Source organism: Alligator mississippiensis, chromosome 4, assembly GCF_030867095.1.
Source record: "Alligator mississippiensis isolate rAllMis1 chromosome 4, rAllMis1, whole genome shotgun sequence".
Classification (NCBI taxonomy): domain Eukaryota; kingdom Metazoa; phylum Chordata; order Crocodylia; family Alligatoridae; genus Alligator; species Alligator mississippiensis.
In genome coordinates, this window is record NC_081827.1 from 30,175,525 (window position 1) to 30,190,612 (window position 15,088).

Sequence of the window (15,088 nt, forward strand, 5' to 3'; positions counted from 1 at the left end):
GGAACCAAGAGTTCTAGTTTTTTGTATATATTTAAAGCTTTGATTAAATATTGGTATTGCTTAGGTGTTCAATAAAGTAGGATTTGAGACCAGAATAGTCTCATTGATCATTTCATTTCCATTCACCCCATCCCTTAACTGCATTTAGTACAACACAGGTACACCAGAACTGGAGACTAGAATTTCATATTTCTGACTATACCTTACCTGTGCTGTTTGCTGCTCAGCAATGTTCCATGTGTCCTAAACTACGCTGTAGCAGAGGAACTCCAAATTTAATCTAATCGAGAATCTCACAGGTATAAATCTGAGTGAATGGTGATGGCTACCTGGAAGAATGACTAATCTGTACTCATGGCTAGCTGACCACATTCAATTTTAGAGTAAGAATGATAGACACAGAATTAAATTCAGCTTGCTGCTTGCTTTTCTTTATCTTGCCCTCTAGTGGCAGAGGTACAACTTCACTTTAAATATTTCTGTTCAACTTTTTAATTACCCCAGCACCAGCAAGAATACCTCAGAGAGTGAAATGCCAAAATTTTAAAAAGCTAACTAATATAATCTAATGATAAGACTTATAAAAATGTGCATAACAAAGAGGGAGGCACAAGTCACTGAGTTTTACAGTAAGAAGAGTCTTTCTCACAACCATGCTTAATAAGGGTCTATTTTATATTGGTCAATTAAACCCCATGCTAGAAAGGTAGTAAATGATGCAGAATTTAATGTAAAGCAAAAAGTTTACTTGTATAGTGCCTTAGCTGCAAGAATTCCTATGTTGTAAGCAGTGTACAAAATCATTTAGAGCCTTTCCTGCTTAAGGAGTATTTTCTATTTTCATAAATATTGCTGGAGTAGCTACTCTAGTCCTATAGGATTTTTGACTTAATGATCAGGAAACAAGCTTCTTAAAGATTGGGAACCCCTGCTCTAGAACCTATGTTTTTATAACATGGCCCAACAGTCACAGCTGACTGCAGACGAAATTTCTGGCCAGAAAATGGGTAAGGATGCAGGGGTGGGGGCAACCCTGCGCTGCCGTGGGCCCTGCAAAGGGAACCACAGCCTCCACTCAGCTCTGGGGGCCGTGGTTTGCCGATCTGTGGCCACTTCTGGTCTGGCAGCCAACCTGCTGTGGCCTGGCACCAGGCTGTGGCCTGAGGATTGAGAAACCCCTGTTCTGGATGAAGCCTGACAGCTAAAAGAAAGTAGAAATAAATCTGTTGTAACATTTTTTCCCCCAAAAAAATCTCAATTTGGGGCAAATTTTAGGTTTGAATATGGCTTTAGGTTTGACCGTACAAGGAGTCTTTTGTGTATGCTCTTAAATTCATACAGTTGTGAAATGAGTACATTCTCTCAACTGGGTTACTTGTACCCTAACTAGCTCAGGTTCTTCTAGACCTGTATCTAGAGTCCCCCAAAGCTCAATCCAATAACTGTATTTTCAGACCTGTATGTGAAGTTGCTCTGTCACTCACCTTGGCATTCACATTTACCAGAGACCATGTAATCTGCTTGCTTTTAATATAAATTTAAGTCATTACTTATTTGCAACCACAGCCTCTGTCTGTACAGCTGTTTTTCTGTTGTGTGACACTTTGGAAATCATCCCACTGTAGAAATTGGGGTGGGGAGGATAGTTATATTTTGGGAAAGGTTATTTTGTTGCATAATTGACAGGAAACAAGCTGTGCTTATGAGGAGTAATAAGCAGAGTTGCAAGCACACTATTCCCTCTTGAAATAAGTTTGCCCCAATTAAGAAGTTTACCCTGGAAGAATTGAAATCAATCCCTTCAGCTTTCATGGATTAGCAGTGCCTTGCATGCAGTTTTGTTCCTGATTTACATAATTTATGTCCTGGCTTCATTTCTACACTGCATCATAGTCTCAGATCTCGTCTACTTTTCTGGAGCCATAGTAATTTAGATGCCACCCCATTTTCAGATTTGGGCACATCACTGGCCTTTGCCTACCTTTTGTTGGATGGTTCATCTGTTGACAGTTTAGCAGCTCACCTGGTTACTTTTTGTTTTGTAATTCAAGTAAGCTGCACCAGAGCCCATAAATAAAGACTGAACCTGCTAGCATTCTGGGGAAGGGCCAAAGTCCGTCAAACCCTCAGGAAGGAACGCATGTCGATGTACAAATGTGGCAGTAATAGTCTGCAGGGCTGCTTCAAGGCAAAGGACCTTAGTGCTTTGTAGCATGCCTACAAGTGGTAATGATGTTGATTGCTGTTTAGACATTGGCCAAGTCACAGTCCCGTTACAAGGAGCTAGACTCAATCTTCTCAGGGGTGATGATATTGAGCCATGACCTGCTAGAGATTTGAAGATGGCCTTGACAGACCCAGAATTGGCAGGGCCAAGGACTGCATCATCAAAGAAATCCTAGAGATTTCCTTTCCAGCCACGAGGTTGAGCATTCACCCATGTCTCCTAGCTCACATTGGAGTCCTTCAGCCTGCCTGTCTGCCATCTGCGGGATCGTTCTGGTACACAGCCTGGACACGGACAGCTGGGAAGCACGTATCCACCTGGGTCTGGATTTGATGGTGTGCGCCAAGAGCGGGTTAGCCCTGCTAGTGCGAAGTCACTCAGAAGGCCGAGCAGATCTGCACCTCTAGATTATGAGATGCACGTAGAGCACAAGCTTTCCTGAATCCAGGTTCACTTTCTAGGCTCAGGCAGCATCTGTGCATGTCACTGAGCCCCAGCAGGTGAGTGCCCTCCCGCCACCTGGCACAGGCAACAGTCTCCCAGCCCAGGGCACAAAGGCCAGTGGTTTCCCACCCCTCCAGTGCCAGGGATCACTTCCAGGGCTCCCACAGTGGGCAGCCCTCCCGGGACAGCCTGATTTTCGTGTCAATTAAGCAACAAGCAGCTCCGCCAAAGAGCCCTCCCCCCTGCAGCCCTGGTGGCGGCGCCCCTTCCTGCAACGGGGCCCGTGGGCCTCCCCGGAACCGCCGAGGCGGCGCGTGTTCCCCGCCGGACACAGGCCAGTGCGGGACCGCGCGCCCCTCCACGCCGCCGGAAGTCAGGCCGGAAGTGTCCGTCCCTCAAACCTGGCCCCCAGCCGAGAAGATGCAGGCGGCGGCGCGACATGTGGTGTGCGCCCTGTCCGGCGGTGTGGACAGCGCGGTGGCGGCGGTGCTGCTCCGGCGGCGAGGTGCGGGCGCGGGGAGGAGTCGCCCCACGCCGGAGTGGGCCGGAGCGGCTGGGGGCGCCGAGGGGACAGGGGCTGAGAGTCGGGAGTGGGGCAGCGGCAGGCCTTGGGGGCAGGGACTTAGGAGCGAGGGGCAGAGGCATATCACTGCCCCCCCCCCTCAATTATATACCCCGCCCTCTCTCCCACCAGGTGTCCTCTTTTTTGATCCTGGAAATATGGGAACCCAGGACCCCGCTCCCCCCGTCCACAGCCTCCTGAATAGGTCCCGAGCTTGGCTCTGGCCAGGAGCAGGGTCACCAGGAGGCCTTGGGAGCATGTAACAGCGTTGCCAACTCTCAGGATTTTTGATGTGGTTGTTAAAGTCTACGCTCTGGGAATGTAAAAAAGGTAGTTCTTTCTACTATTATATAATAATCTATATCTATATAATAATATTTATATTTATAAATAAAAGAAAGAGCTAAGGTTTTTGCATTCCCGAAGCGTAGATTTTAATGATGCCAAAAATCCTGAGAGTTGGCAACACTGGTGTAAACAGAAAGGTGCAGGGAGCAGCGCTGCCAGCGCCTTGGCAAGAGGCTGTGGGGAAGGGGTGCAGCCTGGCGTGCTCCAGGTCGACGTGCACCCGGGTTTCCCGCAGCCAAGTCATGGGCTGCCTGTGCCCCCCGGGATTCCCACGTGGCCGCCACCCAGGTACTAGCCAGGCCTGCGCTTCAGCTTCCGAGATCAGATGGGATCGGGTGCATTCAGTCCAGCCTTGTAGGTGACCAAGGAAGCCCTACAAAGCACGCTGCTGTTTGACAGAGTTGTCAGGCATCATAGAGTCAGGAGTGATAAAGCTCCAGTAGGCTGGTGGGACGATTTGACATTCATATTCATTGGTGGTTGTAAAACATTATATACCAATGCCCTGTTTTTGTTGGGGTCCCTCTGCCATCCAGCACTCCCAGAACTGCCAACCCCAACCTCTGCCAGGGCTCCTTGTAGCTTTGTGGACTCAGGGAAGAAAGAAAATGGTGGGAGGGGCAGGGTGGATAAAAATCAACACTTTTTGAAATAAAAAAATCTGATTTTTTTAATTTAATCCTATTTTTAATTTTGTTGGGTTTTTTTGTTTTGTTTTTTTAAAAATAGCCTATATAAAGATTGTTTTAATTTAAGATATGTTAAAGCTCAAAGATATCATCATGGAGTAGAGGTTATAACTTCTAATTGTATATTATTTGAGATATTATATTCATGTAACCTTTTTAGAAAAGTTTTCTAAATAGGTCAGCCTCCACTCCTCCAAAAAAATTCCTGCCCAGGCATATGCATTGAAGGTCTGGGTGGCCCTCATGCATACACCATGATCCAGGAAGATAAACGGTTGCCACACAATAAATAGGTTACAACAGGTCATGGGCTATATTAGGGGCCCAATCTTGTGGGGTTCTCAGAGGCTCCTCTATAGATTTTTAAAGATTAGAGAAAATCACTTTACCCAGTGGGACTCAGTGTTCAGTCTAGAAGATCCCATTAAGCATTTCTTTGATGCTTAATTTCAGTTCTCAAACTGTGGGTTTGTGTCTCCAGAGATAACATCCTATCAGCACTATTAACAGCACTATATGGAAATGAGAGAGAACAGACCTGATTACCTACCCAGCAGCCTATTGTCTCTCTGCAAGTTTGTATACACACAGTCAAGCCCTTACCTCTCTCAAAGTGCAAAGTTTCAAGAAGTTAAATGAATAAAGGATATCAAGAAACAAGAGTGCCCTTTTTGTAGAAAACAATGATTAAATTGAGGCTTCCCGGCCAGTGATTTAAATAGTGATTTAAATCATTAGGGTTTTTGGTTGTAGCCGTGTTGGAGTAGGGACATAGGAGACAAGATTCTTTGGGTAAATATGATATCTTTTATTAGACCAACTAAATAGTTCTAGAGGAAGCCTGGCAGCTCAAATAGATCAGTTGGTTTAATATCACACTTACCCAAATAACCTTGTCTGTTTTAAATTGATTTGATTTAAATCAAATCCACCCTGGGGAGGGGTCTGACCTGAAACTCAATTGGCAGGAGCAGAGATAAGCAGTTGCAGTAGGAACCTACCAGGTATGTGTCCACTGCCCCAGACAGTGTTGAGGGGACTGCTGTGAAAATGTGTCTAGGCCCTATGCTCTGTATACATCATGCTGAAAAAATGTAGTGTTGCGCTGCTTTCAATCTCTGGTTGTGCTTATTAGATATTGGGGGCACCCAGTCCCACCCTGATGACAGCCATATGATATAAAGCAGGGGCGGGCAAAATACAGTCCCTGTACAGTCCCTGTACAGTCACACCTGGCCCAGGCGTGAGGGGGAGCCTGGGGTTTGGCATGTGTGGCCAGTCCTGCAGCCCCCAGGCCCACAGTGGGGCTAGGGTGGCATGGCAGCTGTCCTCCATTTCCCAGCAGCCCTGATGGCAGGATCTTTCAGCTGGCACCGCTGGACCCAGCCCCCTCCTACCCCAGCCTGTCCACCTGACACCCACTGCCAGGGGTGGGACCCACATGGCCAGGGCAGATGGCTGGCAGGGAGTGGCATCCAGGAGTGAAAAGGGCAGATGGGGCTTGTAGACCCTGGGGTCTTGGGGCAGTGACAACACGGGGCCAGGGCAGAGCCATGATCCCTACGACGAACACAAGTTCCATGGACAGGGGCACTTGGAGAGCAGATTGCGGCTTTGCCCTGGCCCCAGGCTGTCACCTCCCCAAAATCCCAGCTCCGGATGCAGCTCCTTGCCTGTCAGCTGTAGATATTTCTGAGCAGTCCTTTTGCAGGATGAGATCCATAACGAATTAGTGATTTACTGAAAATTTCTCCCTTTATCAAATAGGTTACCAAGTAACAGGGGTGTTTATAAGGAGCTGGGACACTGTGGATGAACAAGGAGTTTGTTCAGCAGACAGAGATTGTGAAGATGCTTACAGGGTTTGTCAGAAACTGGATATTCCTTTCCATCAGGTTTCCTATATAAAAGAATACTGGAATGAAGTATTCAGGTAGGAATATATATGTTTTAAATCCTTAAGAATATGTTCTCCAAGTATTTTTGTATAAGTGCATCATTTTGAATAGTAACAATTCATGGATAGCAGTGAGGCTAAGCCAGAAAAAGTCACTATTTTTTGTAGCGTCTGTAGAACTATAAGGCATTACAGAAGTACCGTAATACAGTAGGTACTATTTTTCCTTCCTTATTGTTACACTTTTTAAGATCAGAGTTTATACACTCACTGTGACCCACCCTGTCCTTGGTTTTGATCAATGCACCTTTGAGACACACTCCCAGGGTGTTCTCATGCTGACAATTACAGAGGTGTCTTTCATCCCTAAGCCCTCTCTGCTGCTTGACTACTAGAAACAGCCTGAGATGTGCCAATGGGCCAACTTCTTGACCTAAGGTATCTCCACTTTACGTGCCTCACCCAAGTCGTGTCAGGTTTTATCTGACAAAATCTTTTCTGCTAGAAGAATCACACCTTTGTCTGTTCATGTACTTAGGAATTACAGATTCTGCCCCTTCTGTCAAGGAGGCCTCCCATTTGATTAAAATGGCCTGAAATCACATCCACCACTGACAATAAGTAAGTTAGAAACAATAGCAAAATGTTTTCTTATGACTGCTCTAATTTTTATAATGAACCTGTATCCGTATGTTGAGATTACAGACAGAGATATAAGAATAAACTAGCAAACAAAAATCAGAACAATGTTTTTACCTTATCTTAAAACTGTAAACTCTAGGAATATAGCTCCTACCCATCTCCACAGGTTAGAAAGCAGCTGCCTTCTCTCTCCTTCATGTCAGGGCTTACCTGTAAATGCTCTTGTTGACCTATGACATTTGGTCTGCTAGCTGAGGGCATAAAGCATCTTCTGCCCAGAAAAGTCAAACAATATGAAACTTGAAACGTGCTTTCATGGTTTGGCTGGCATTCTTATCTGGTCATTTACATTCATTATTCAATGAATTATTGGGAAGTCTTTACTATGCATATAACTTCCTGTCCCCCAAGTGTGTATCTGCTTACCAGACCAGAGATCTTTCCTGCTTCAGTTATGACAAAGAGAATATTTACATCCTTTCAGACATAAAGATTACTAATCCAGTCTCCTAAAGATACTGTCTTTCATTTATTCTCGCTACTGTAAAAGATACCCTTCTAGGAAATAACCTGTTTCCTAGTATCATTCTTGCTCCTTTTAAAATACAGATTCATCACTGTCTGGAAGGGCCTGGTTCTTATGCCTTGGACCATGTTGGCAAGTGTTTGTTTGACTGGCCATTATGCCATATCAGATGCTAATTCTCAGTGATTTTGTTTCTCAAAGCATGAACACTTGGTCTTGTGTTGTTCAGCATACAAAGAAAAATTGCTTTGCTCAGGGTGCCTTCTAGTTTTCCATCTTCATGCAGAAGAGTTAAGGGGACTTCAAAGTGCTAGCCTGAGATCTGTGAGTAGAGTGGCTGCACAGACAATATCTCAAGCCCCATACTACAACTCCTGTCCTGTTACCTTCTGTTGTCATTTTAACCCATCCAGGACTCGCAACCACTTTTTTTTGCTTCGCTCCAGGGCCCCTTTCTCTTCGGGCTCTTCAAACCTAGAATTCATTCCTTTCTAGGGTTCTTTATAGGCCTTGTCTTTCTAAGCTTTTCTTTAGCTAGGAGCATCACTCTAGGTCTTATCTTTGCCCTGGTCTCTAAGATGTCATTTCCTAGTCTTTTTTTTTTTTTGGAGAGATTCAGCAGCCATTTTCACTGCCCTGTTGAAGAAAGAGCCAGGCAGAGGCTGCCCTTTCCAGCTCTCCAGATGACTGGATAGAAGGGCTCTGATATAGTTCTGTTCTTCTGCCTAGCAGGGTTTGTATTTGTTTGGGTTGAACAGAAGCTGAGGATGTGCAGAACTGTGTTGCCTCCTTCAAATGATTGGCATCATAGAGCAAGGCTGAACTAGCAAAGAGGAGAAACTTGAGCAATGCAAATATGGATAGATTCTGTCTACCTGCTTGCTAGTTTCATCTGTTAAATTTTAAAAAGGAAGTAAACAAAGGAAAAGCTGTGCTGCTTTATGTTCCATTAGAAAAGAGAATCTTTGTAAAAGGTAAGGTGGTCAGGGCAGAGGCCGTTCTAGTCTATGAAGAGTGAAAACAAACATTGTTATGGTTAGTACCTTTACATTACTTTGTATTGTTTGAAAGGGTCAGTCTAGTACCCTCATACCTATGGACTTGAACAGAAATTGAAGAGAAGCAACACCTTACTGCAGTGGGATTCTCAGCCTTTTTAGATTTGGGTTATCCCTCCATAACTCTTGAATTTGGCAGCATCCCCAGTTGAGAACCATGCTGTGTTGCCTCAGCTTACCTCAAGTGGTTCTCAACCAGGCGGTGCCACCACTGCTGCCAGATGGAACTATTGCACGTGCCTTGTGCGCAGCCGGACCTGGAGGGGTTTTTGGCACAGGTGTGCACTCTCCTGTCTCATTAGCATTCTCTGATAAACCTGAAGCAGGCCGGAGAGCTGTCTCATGCTGCAGCCTTTCCAGGCTATACCCTGCACAGTGTCTCCTGGAAACAGAGGGATGTGGGGCAGGCAGAACTGTTCTGCACACCTCTGTTTCTGAGAGAAGTGTGGAGGCAGCAGGGGGAAGGGGTGGAGGGTCTTGCAGTACTCGAAGGTTCGACAGCATCTCACAGAACCCCAACTGCGAACCTTTGCCTTACTGGAATAGGTCCTCAGGTGTTTCAGTATACATGCCATCACCCTACTGTTTGGGTTCTATTATAAATCTGTAATGATTAGTAACCATTTTGAATGCATAGTGAAGCATTATACAAAAACCTCAAATACTGTCCTGTTGAGGCCAGGCAAGTATCAAGATAGAAAATAAATGCTGAGTTTACTTATTAGTTTGAAGTATAATACTGTTAAAAATTTTTGAGTATGAAAAACTGCAGTTTGGGAAAATCTTCTGTGTATGATCTTACAGATACTTTATCTGAAGGAAATTTTTTCACAAATTATTTAACTATTATTAGGCCTCAAGTTCTTATGGTTAACAGGTAAAATACCTCTCTACTGTCAAAAAGATTTATGTGATATTAGTAATATTTACATTTATTGCACATTTTATTTGCAGTTACTTCTTAAAAGAGTATGAATTGGGAAGGACACCCAATCCTGACATAATATGTAACAAGCATATCAAATTCAATTATTTTCTTCGTTATGCTTTGGATAACCTTGGTAAGCCATTTTCAAGTGTGTCTCTATATTGAGCCTACTACTGAAGTGTAAAACAGTGCAGACTCTTGGGGTAATGCGGTAAAGAACTTAAGTTTGTATGCACATTTGATTTGAACATCTGTTTAACTTTATACTAGTACTTGTAGGGTTTTCCCAAATTGTTTGGGAATTTTTAATGGAGATAAGTATAAATTTATTTCAGGAAACTGTCTTGCTGTGAAGATAGGTTTATAAGCTTGGTGGTGCACTTTGGCACATCAAAACCAAGTCCAGTATACTAAGTAATAATTTGCATTAATATTTGGGCTGCATTAAGGACACGATAGCACTAACTAGCTTTGTAAGGCTTGTTGTCATATACCTAGTTTTTGTTCTCATGATTTCTTGTCATATATTTTCAAATATTGATATAATTTTTTATATAGTAAATGTTATGAATTTTAACTTCAACTTTTTAAATATTTTGATAGGAGCAGATGCAGTAGCTACTGGGCATTATGCAAGGAGCTCTCTGGAAGAGGAGGAGGTTTTCCAACAGAAATATATTAGTAGACCACAGGGGCTTTTCAGAAACCGATTTGAAGTGAGAAATGGTAAGTTGTTATTTTAATTCATATTTTACCCTAATTATAAACACACAGCATAAAATGATGAAGGGCAACTATTTCCTTCACACACATCTTTATTTCAAATATTTTAAAATAAGAACTGCTGTATTGGATCAGATTTCAGGACCCTGTTTAGTTTGGTATCAGTATGTGTCTGATAGTGGCCAGTACCTCATACTTCAGCAGAAACCCCTTCTGTAATGTGCTGCTTAGGATAATCTGCTCACAAAGGTAGGTCTCATCATGGCGATTGACTTAATGCATGAGGCTTAATAGACCTTCCAGAATTGTAATTACCATATTTACTTAAATTCAAGATGAGGTTTTTCCCCCAAATGACATGGGGGGTGGGGGGCAGGGTGGAGGGATGTCATATCTAGATTTGAGTACTGGCCCCAAGCAGGTGGCAGCTCAGCTTTCATCCTGGGCTTGGAGCTGAAGCTGAACTGCTGCCTGCCCTGGACAGGCTCAGGGGTGTGGCTGAAGGAGTGTGGAGACATTGGTGAAGGTGGGTGGGGGTGTGCATGGGGCAAACTGTTGCTTGATGCTCCCCCTCCACTTACCTTCTGCTCCAGCTCTGGCCCCTCCAGCTCTGACCTGATTGGGCCCAGAGCCACCACCACTGCTTTTGCCCGGTCAGGTGGGGTGCAGCTGCTGCTGCTGATTGCCTTGCAGCTAGAACTAGAGCAAAGCAGAGTAGAGTGGTGGGAGCAGGGCCAGAAGTGGGGGGATAGGCATGGAGGATAGCTGGCAGTGTCAGGCATAGACATGAGGGGGAGCAGGGAGTGGTGGGGAGGCAGCAGGGGGCAGTGTGGTGGGGGTGAATGGCAGAGTGCCAGGCATTGGGGAGGGGGAAGTGGCAGGGGGTACAGGAGCTAGTATGAGGGGGGCATGTGGTGGGGGCAAGGGGCAAAAGTCTGGCTTCTCACTGCCTGCCATTGCTTTCCCTGACCCTTGACTAATTAGATTGTATATATGGAAAGTCAAACACATTTATAATTTTCCATATGTAGAATCTAGTTATTGGGGGGTGGGGGGGATCATCTTAAATTTGAAGTTGTTTTGTATTTAGGCAAATAACAGTATTATGAAAATCCTAGATATACTTGGTACCATATATATTTCCAGTCCCTTTTTGAATGTTGTGGCTTGCTTTACTGAATTCCTGTGGTAGTATGTTCTAAAGTTTGTTTATTTTTCCCAACATTCATAACTGATAACAGGAAATGCATTGTCCACTTTTTAAATGTAATGTTCTATGTTTCCTGTTGAAATAGGAAGAAGATAAGGTCCCTGTAGATCTTATTTGTATTGTTAATTATATTTATCCACCTTTTATAATGTTCCTTTTTTTCTCATGTTTAAGGTAAAAAACCCTAATCTTTTTACTCTGGTAATATCATTGGCATGGAAAAAATTTAAATCACTCTTGTTGCTGTTTCTGGTCCCCATCTTATTTTGCAATATCCCTTTACAAATGATGTGACCAAGACTTTCATTTACTGCTAAAAGGACTTGGAATAGTTCTTCTCTCAATTCAAGAAAGTTAAATTCCAAAAATAAATTGTCTGGATATCCTGATTTTGTACTGTTAATCTATTTTAAATCACATAAGACTTTGTGTGAATGCTGCGGCTTATTTCACATTCAGAGGCCAGTCATCCAGTAAATAAGGTTTTTCAATTTCCTTATTCTCCAATAATAGGAAACCTCCTTTAATATCCTATAATTTGTGATTAAGGGTGACTGTGAATTGGATTTTCAAGTAAGTGAAATTAGTGGTGTCTGTTTTCTGTGAAAAAATAAATTTGCTCATGCAAAAACTGAATTAAAAGAAATGAAGTGTTTGCTTGTCTTTTGGCCAAAACACACGTTTTGCCAAAAAATCAGATTTTGATTTAGAAATGCAGCTGTGATGTCATTGGCCCCCATTTTCTGATGTAGGTCCTGCTTTATCTACACTGCAGTTGGGAGGTGTGGTTTCAGCATGTGTAGATATACCAAAGCACCCTGGGATGCTGGAGGACTACCCTGTGGCTTTTCTCAGAAGGGAATGTCTGCAGACATTTGTTACCCCCAAGAGAAACTCTCCCAGGGGTTATTTAACCTGTTTTTTTCCCAGGTTATTTTGCCCTGGGAGAAAAATCCTGAACATCTGTTCACTCATCATATCTCCCAGGAGAGCAGTGACTCTCTCAGGAGAAACAATGTATGTGGCTTCAGTTATTTCAGTAACAGAAGCAAACGTATTCATTTGAGTGCAGTAAGGAAACTGAGATTTATCCATTTAATTAGGAAAAAAAGGTATCTATGAGTTCCTATTTTAGGTAGAATTATACTAGTTTAAGTCCTTTTCACATACAGCTTAAATTACGTACCTTTGAAACTTTTTTGTGCTCTTACCCTTACAGCTGTAAAACTCCTTAGAGGAGCTGATAACCTGAAAGACCAGACGTTCTTCCTCAGCCAGATTTCACAGGATGCCTTAAGAAGAACTATTTTTCCTTTAGGAGGATTAACAAAGTCTTTTGTAAAGAAGATAGCAGCAGAAAACGGCATTCATCATGTGCTAGCGAGGAAAGAGGCACGGTAACACCTAAACTATTTTGACTTCTGCCTAGCTTTAAGACACATTTTTTTCTGAATTGTATGGTATTATAAACATGGCATAAAAGGTCAGAGGCCTGTTTGAGTCTAGTGCCCATTGGGCTAACATGCTAATGTACACCAGTTTCTGTTGCCAGTGGCACATCAGCAAATGATTTGGCTAGCATCATGTCGAGCCATGTTTGACTTTCTAGTCCAAGCAGCCAGGTACCTAGTTACAGCTGAGTCAAGTGAAACCAGCTCTCACAGTGTAAGTATAGAGCAAAGCTCAAACGTGTGTCTCTGAAGCTGTTGTGCCTTAACTGCTCTGCCACTGCACTCCTTAAACATGAAATACCTATTAGAAAATAGTCAAATCATTTTCTTAATTAAATTGCATAAGACTATATTGCTTTGTAATATGAGTTAAAAATACATTTGGACTGTTCCCTCATTAGGCACAGGACTGTACTGTACTTCCAAGGGTTAATGTTTAGTTTAGATATTTTAGTAGTCTTATTTTTTTTCCTATCACTATAGCTTTTAGGAGCTCAAGTGGTGATACTTGTAGGCAGTATGATCAGTGAACTTTAAGAAAAGCTTTTTTCTCTGAGGCGAAAAGGAGTCTAGGACAGCTGATTGTATTTTATGAAAACCTTACTGAGGATGCAGGAACACACCATCCCGATATGCAGAAAGAATAACAAGTATGACAGGTGACCAGCTCAGCTTAGCAGAGAACTCTTCAGTGAGCTTAAACACAACAAGGAAGCTTCCAAGAAGTGGTAGATTGGACTAGGGAGGAGTATAAGAATATTGCTCAGGTATGCAGGGATGAAGTCGGAGGCCAAAGCGCAACTGGAGTTGCAGTTACCAAGGGACATGAATTGTAACAAGGATTTCTACAAGTATCTTAGCAACAAGAGGAAGGTCAGGGTCCCTTACTGAATGGGGGAAACAACCTACTGACTTCATGAGGAAAGGCTGAAGTACTCGATGCTTTTTTTTATCTCGGTCTTCATAGTTTTCTTAGACATTAGGGCTGGAAGGGACCTTGGAAGATCAGTGAGTCCAGCCCCCTGCCCAAGGGGCAGGAAGTCAGCTGGGGTCATAGGATCCCAGCAAGATAAGCATCCAAACTTTTCTTGAAGGCATTCAGTGTAGGTGCATGAACCACCTCCAGTGGCAGGCTATTCCAGACCTTGGAGGCTCGGACAGTGAGAAATTCTTCCTTTTGTCCAGCCTGAAACGGCCTTGCTGGAGTTTATAACCGTTCGACCTTCTCATCCCTTGGGGCACTCGGGTGAACAATCGTTCCCCCAGATCCTGGTGAACACCCCGATAAACTTATAGGTGGCCATCAGATCACCCCTGAGCCTGTGCTTTTCTGGACTAAAGAGCCCCATAGCTCTCAGCCTGTCATCATAAGGTGTATTTCCTAACCTCTGATCATGCGCATGGCTCTTTTCTGGACTCTCTCAAGCTTCTTCACATCCTTTTTGAATTGAGTAGCCCAAAACCGGACACAGTACTCCAGCTGCGACCTCACCAAGGCCGAATACAACAGGAGAATGACGTCCTGGGATTTACTTGAGAAGCATCTATGGATGCAAGCCAGTGTTTTGCTTGCTTTACTGGCCGCAGCATCACATTGAAGGCTCATATTCATATTGTGGTCGATCATGACCCACAAGTCCCTTTCATCCGTAGTGCTAACCAGTGTAGCACTGCCGAGCCTATAAGGAAGCTGCAGGTTTTACCTCCCAAGGTGGAGAACCTTGCATTTTTCAGTGTTAAACACCATCAGGATCTCATCCGCCCATTTCTTGAGCCTGTCAAGGTCAGCCTGGATCGCCTTCCTGCCCTTAGGTGTGGATGCTTTACCCCAGAGTTTGGTATCATCAGTGAACTTGGCCAGTCTACTTCTGACTCTTATGTCCACATCATTAATGAAGATGTTGACCAATATGGGTCGAAGGACAGAGCCTTGGGTGACCCCACTGGTCACAGGGCACCATGACGATTGACTTCCGTCAACCACCACCCTCTCGTTCTGACCATAGAGCCAATTCCCCAGCCAGCGGATTGTGGTGGACCTGAGGTCGCAGTTAGCCAGCTTTGCTGTGGCGGCGAAGCGCCCCCACAGGCGAGCGAGGGGGAGCAAAGGGAACCCACAGACCCCAGACCCCGAGAACAAGCCCCCAGAAGGGCATACGCACCGTCAGAGGGGCAGCGGGAGGAAGAGCCGCATCCGCGGCCGCAGCCGCACGAGCCGCCATTACGCCGGCTCTGGCAACAGCTGTTCCCCGTGCGGCGAACAGCTGAGCCAATCCCAGCGGCCGGTGCGGCCGCGGCGGGAGGATTTAAGAACGCCGGCAGAACAGGGAACGCGCGGGAGCCAGGGAGAGAGAGTACGGGTGTGCTGCCCGTGCCGCAGGCT

General features: G+C 44.4%; 1 protein-coding gene across 1 annotated transcript in view; it reads left to right on the plus strand.

The window, feature by feature from the left end:
* Window positions 1-3,044: 3,044 nt before the first annotated feature.
* Window positions 3,045-15,088, plus strand: part of TRMU (tRNA mitochondrial 2-thiouridylase) — a 33,340-nt gene continuing 21,296 nt past the window's right edge. The window contains exons 1-5 of the mRNA XM_014606467.3: window positions 3,045-3,176; window positions 6,038-6,203; window positions 9,348-9,454; window positions 9,925-10,047; window positions 12,474-12,646. Coding sequence (XP_014461953.1) covers window positions 3,092-3,176; window positions 6,038-6,203; window positions 9,348-9,454; window positions 9,925-10,047; window positions 12,474-12,646 — 654 coding nt within the window. The 5' untranslated portion in view covers window positions 3,045-3,091. The remainder of the gene's footprint in view (window positions 3,177-6,037; window positions 6,204-9,347; window positions 9,455-9,924; window positions 10,048-12,473; window positions 12,647-15,088) is intronic.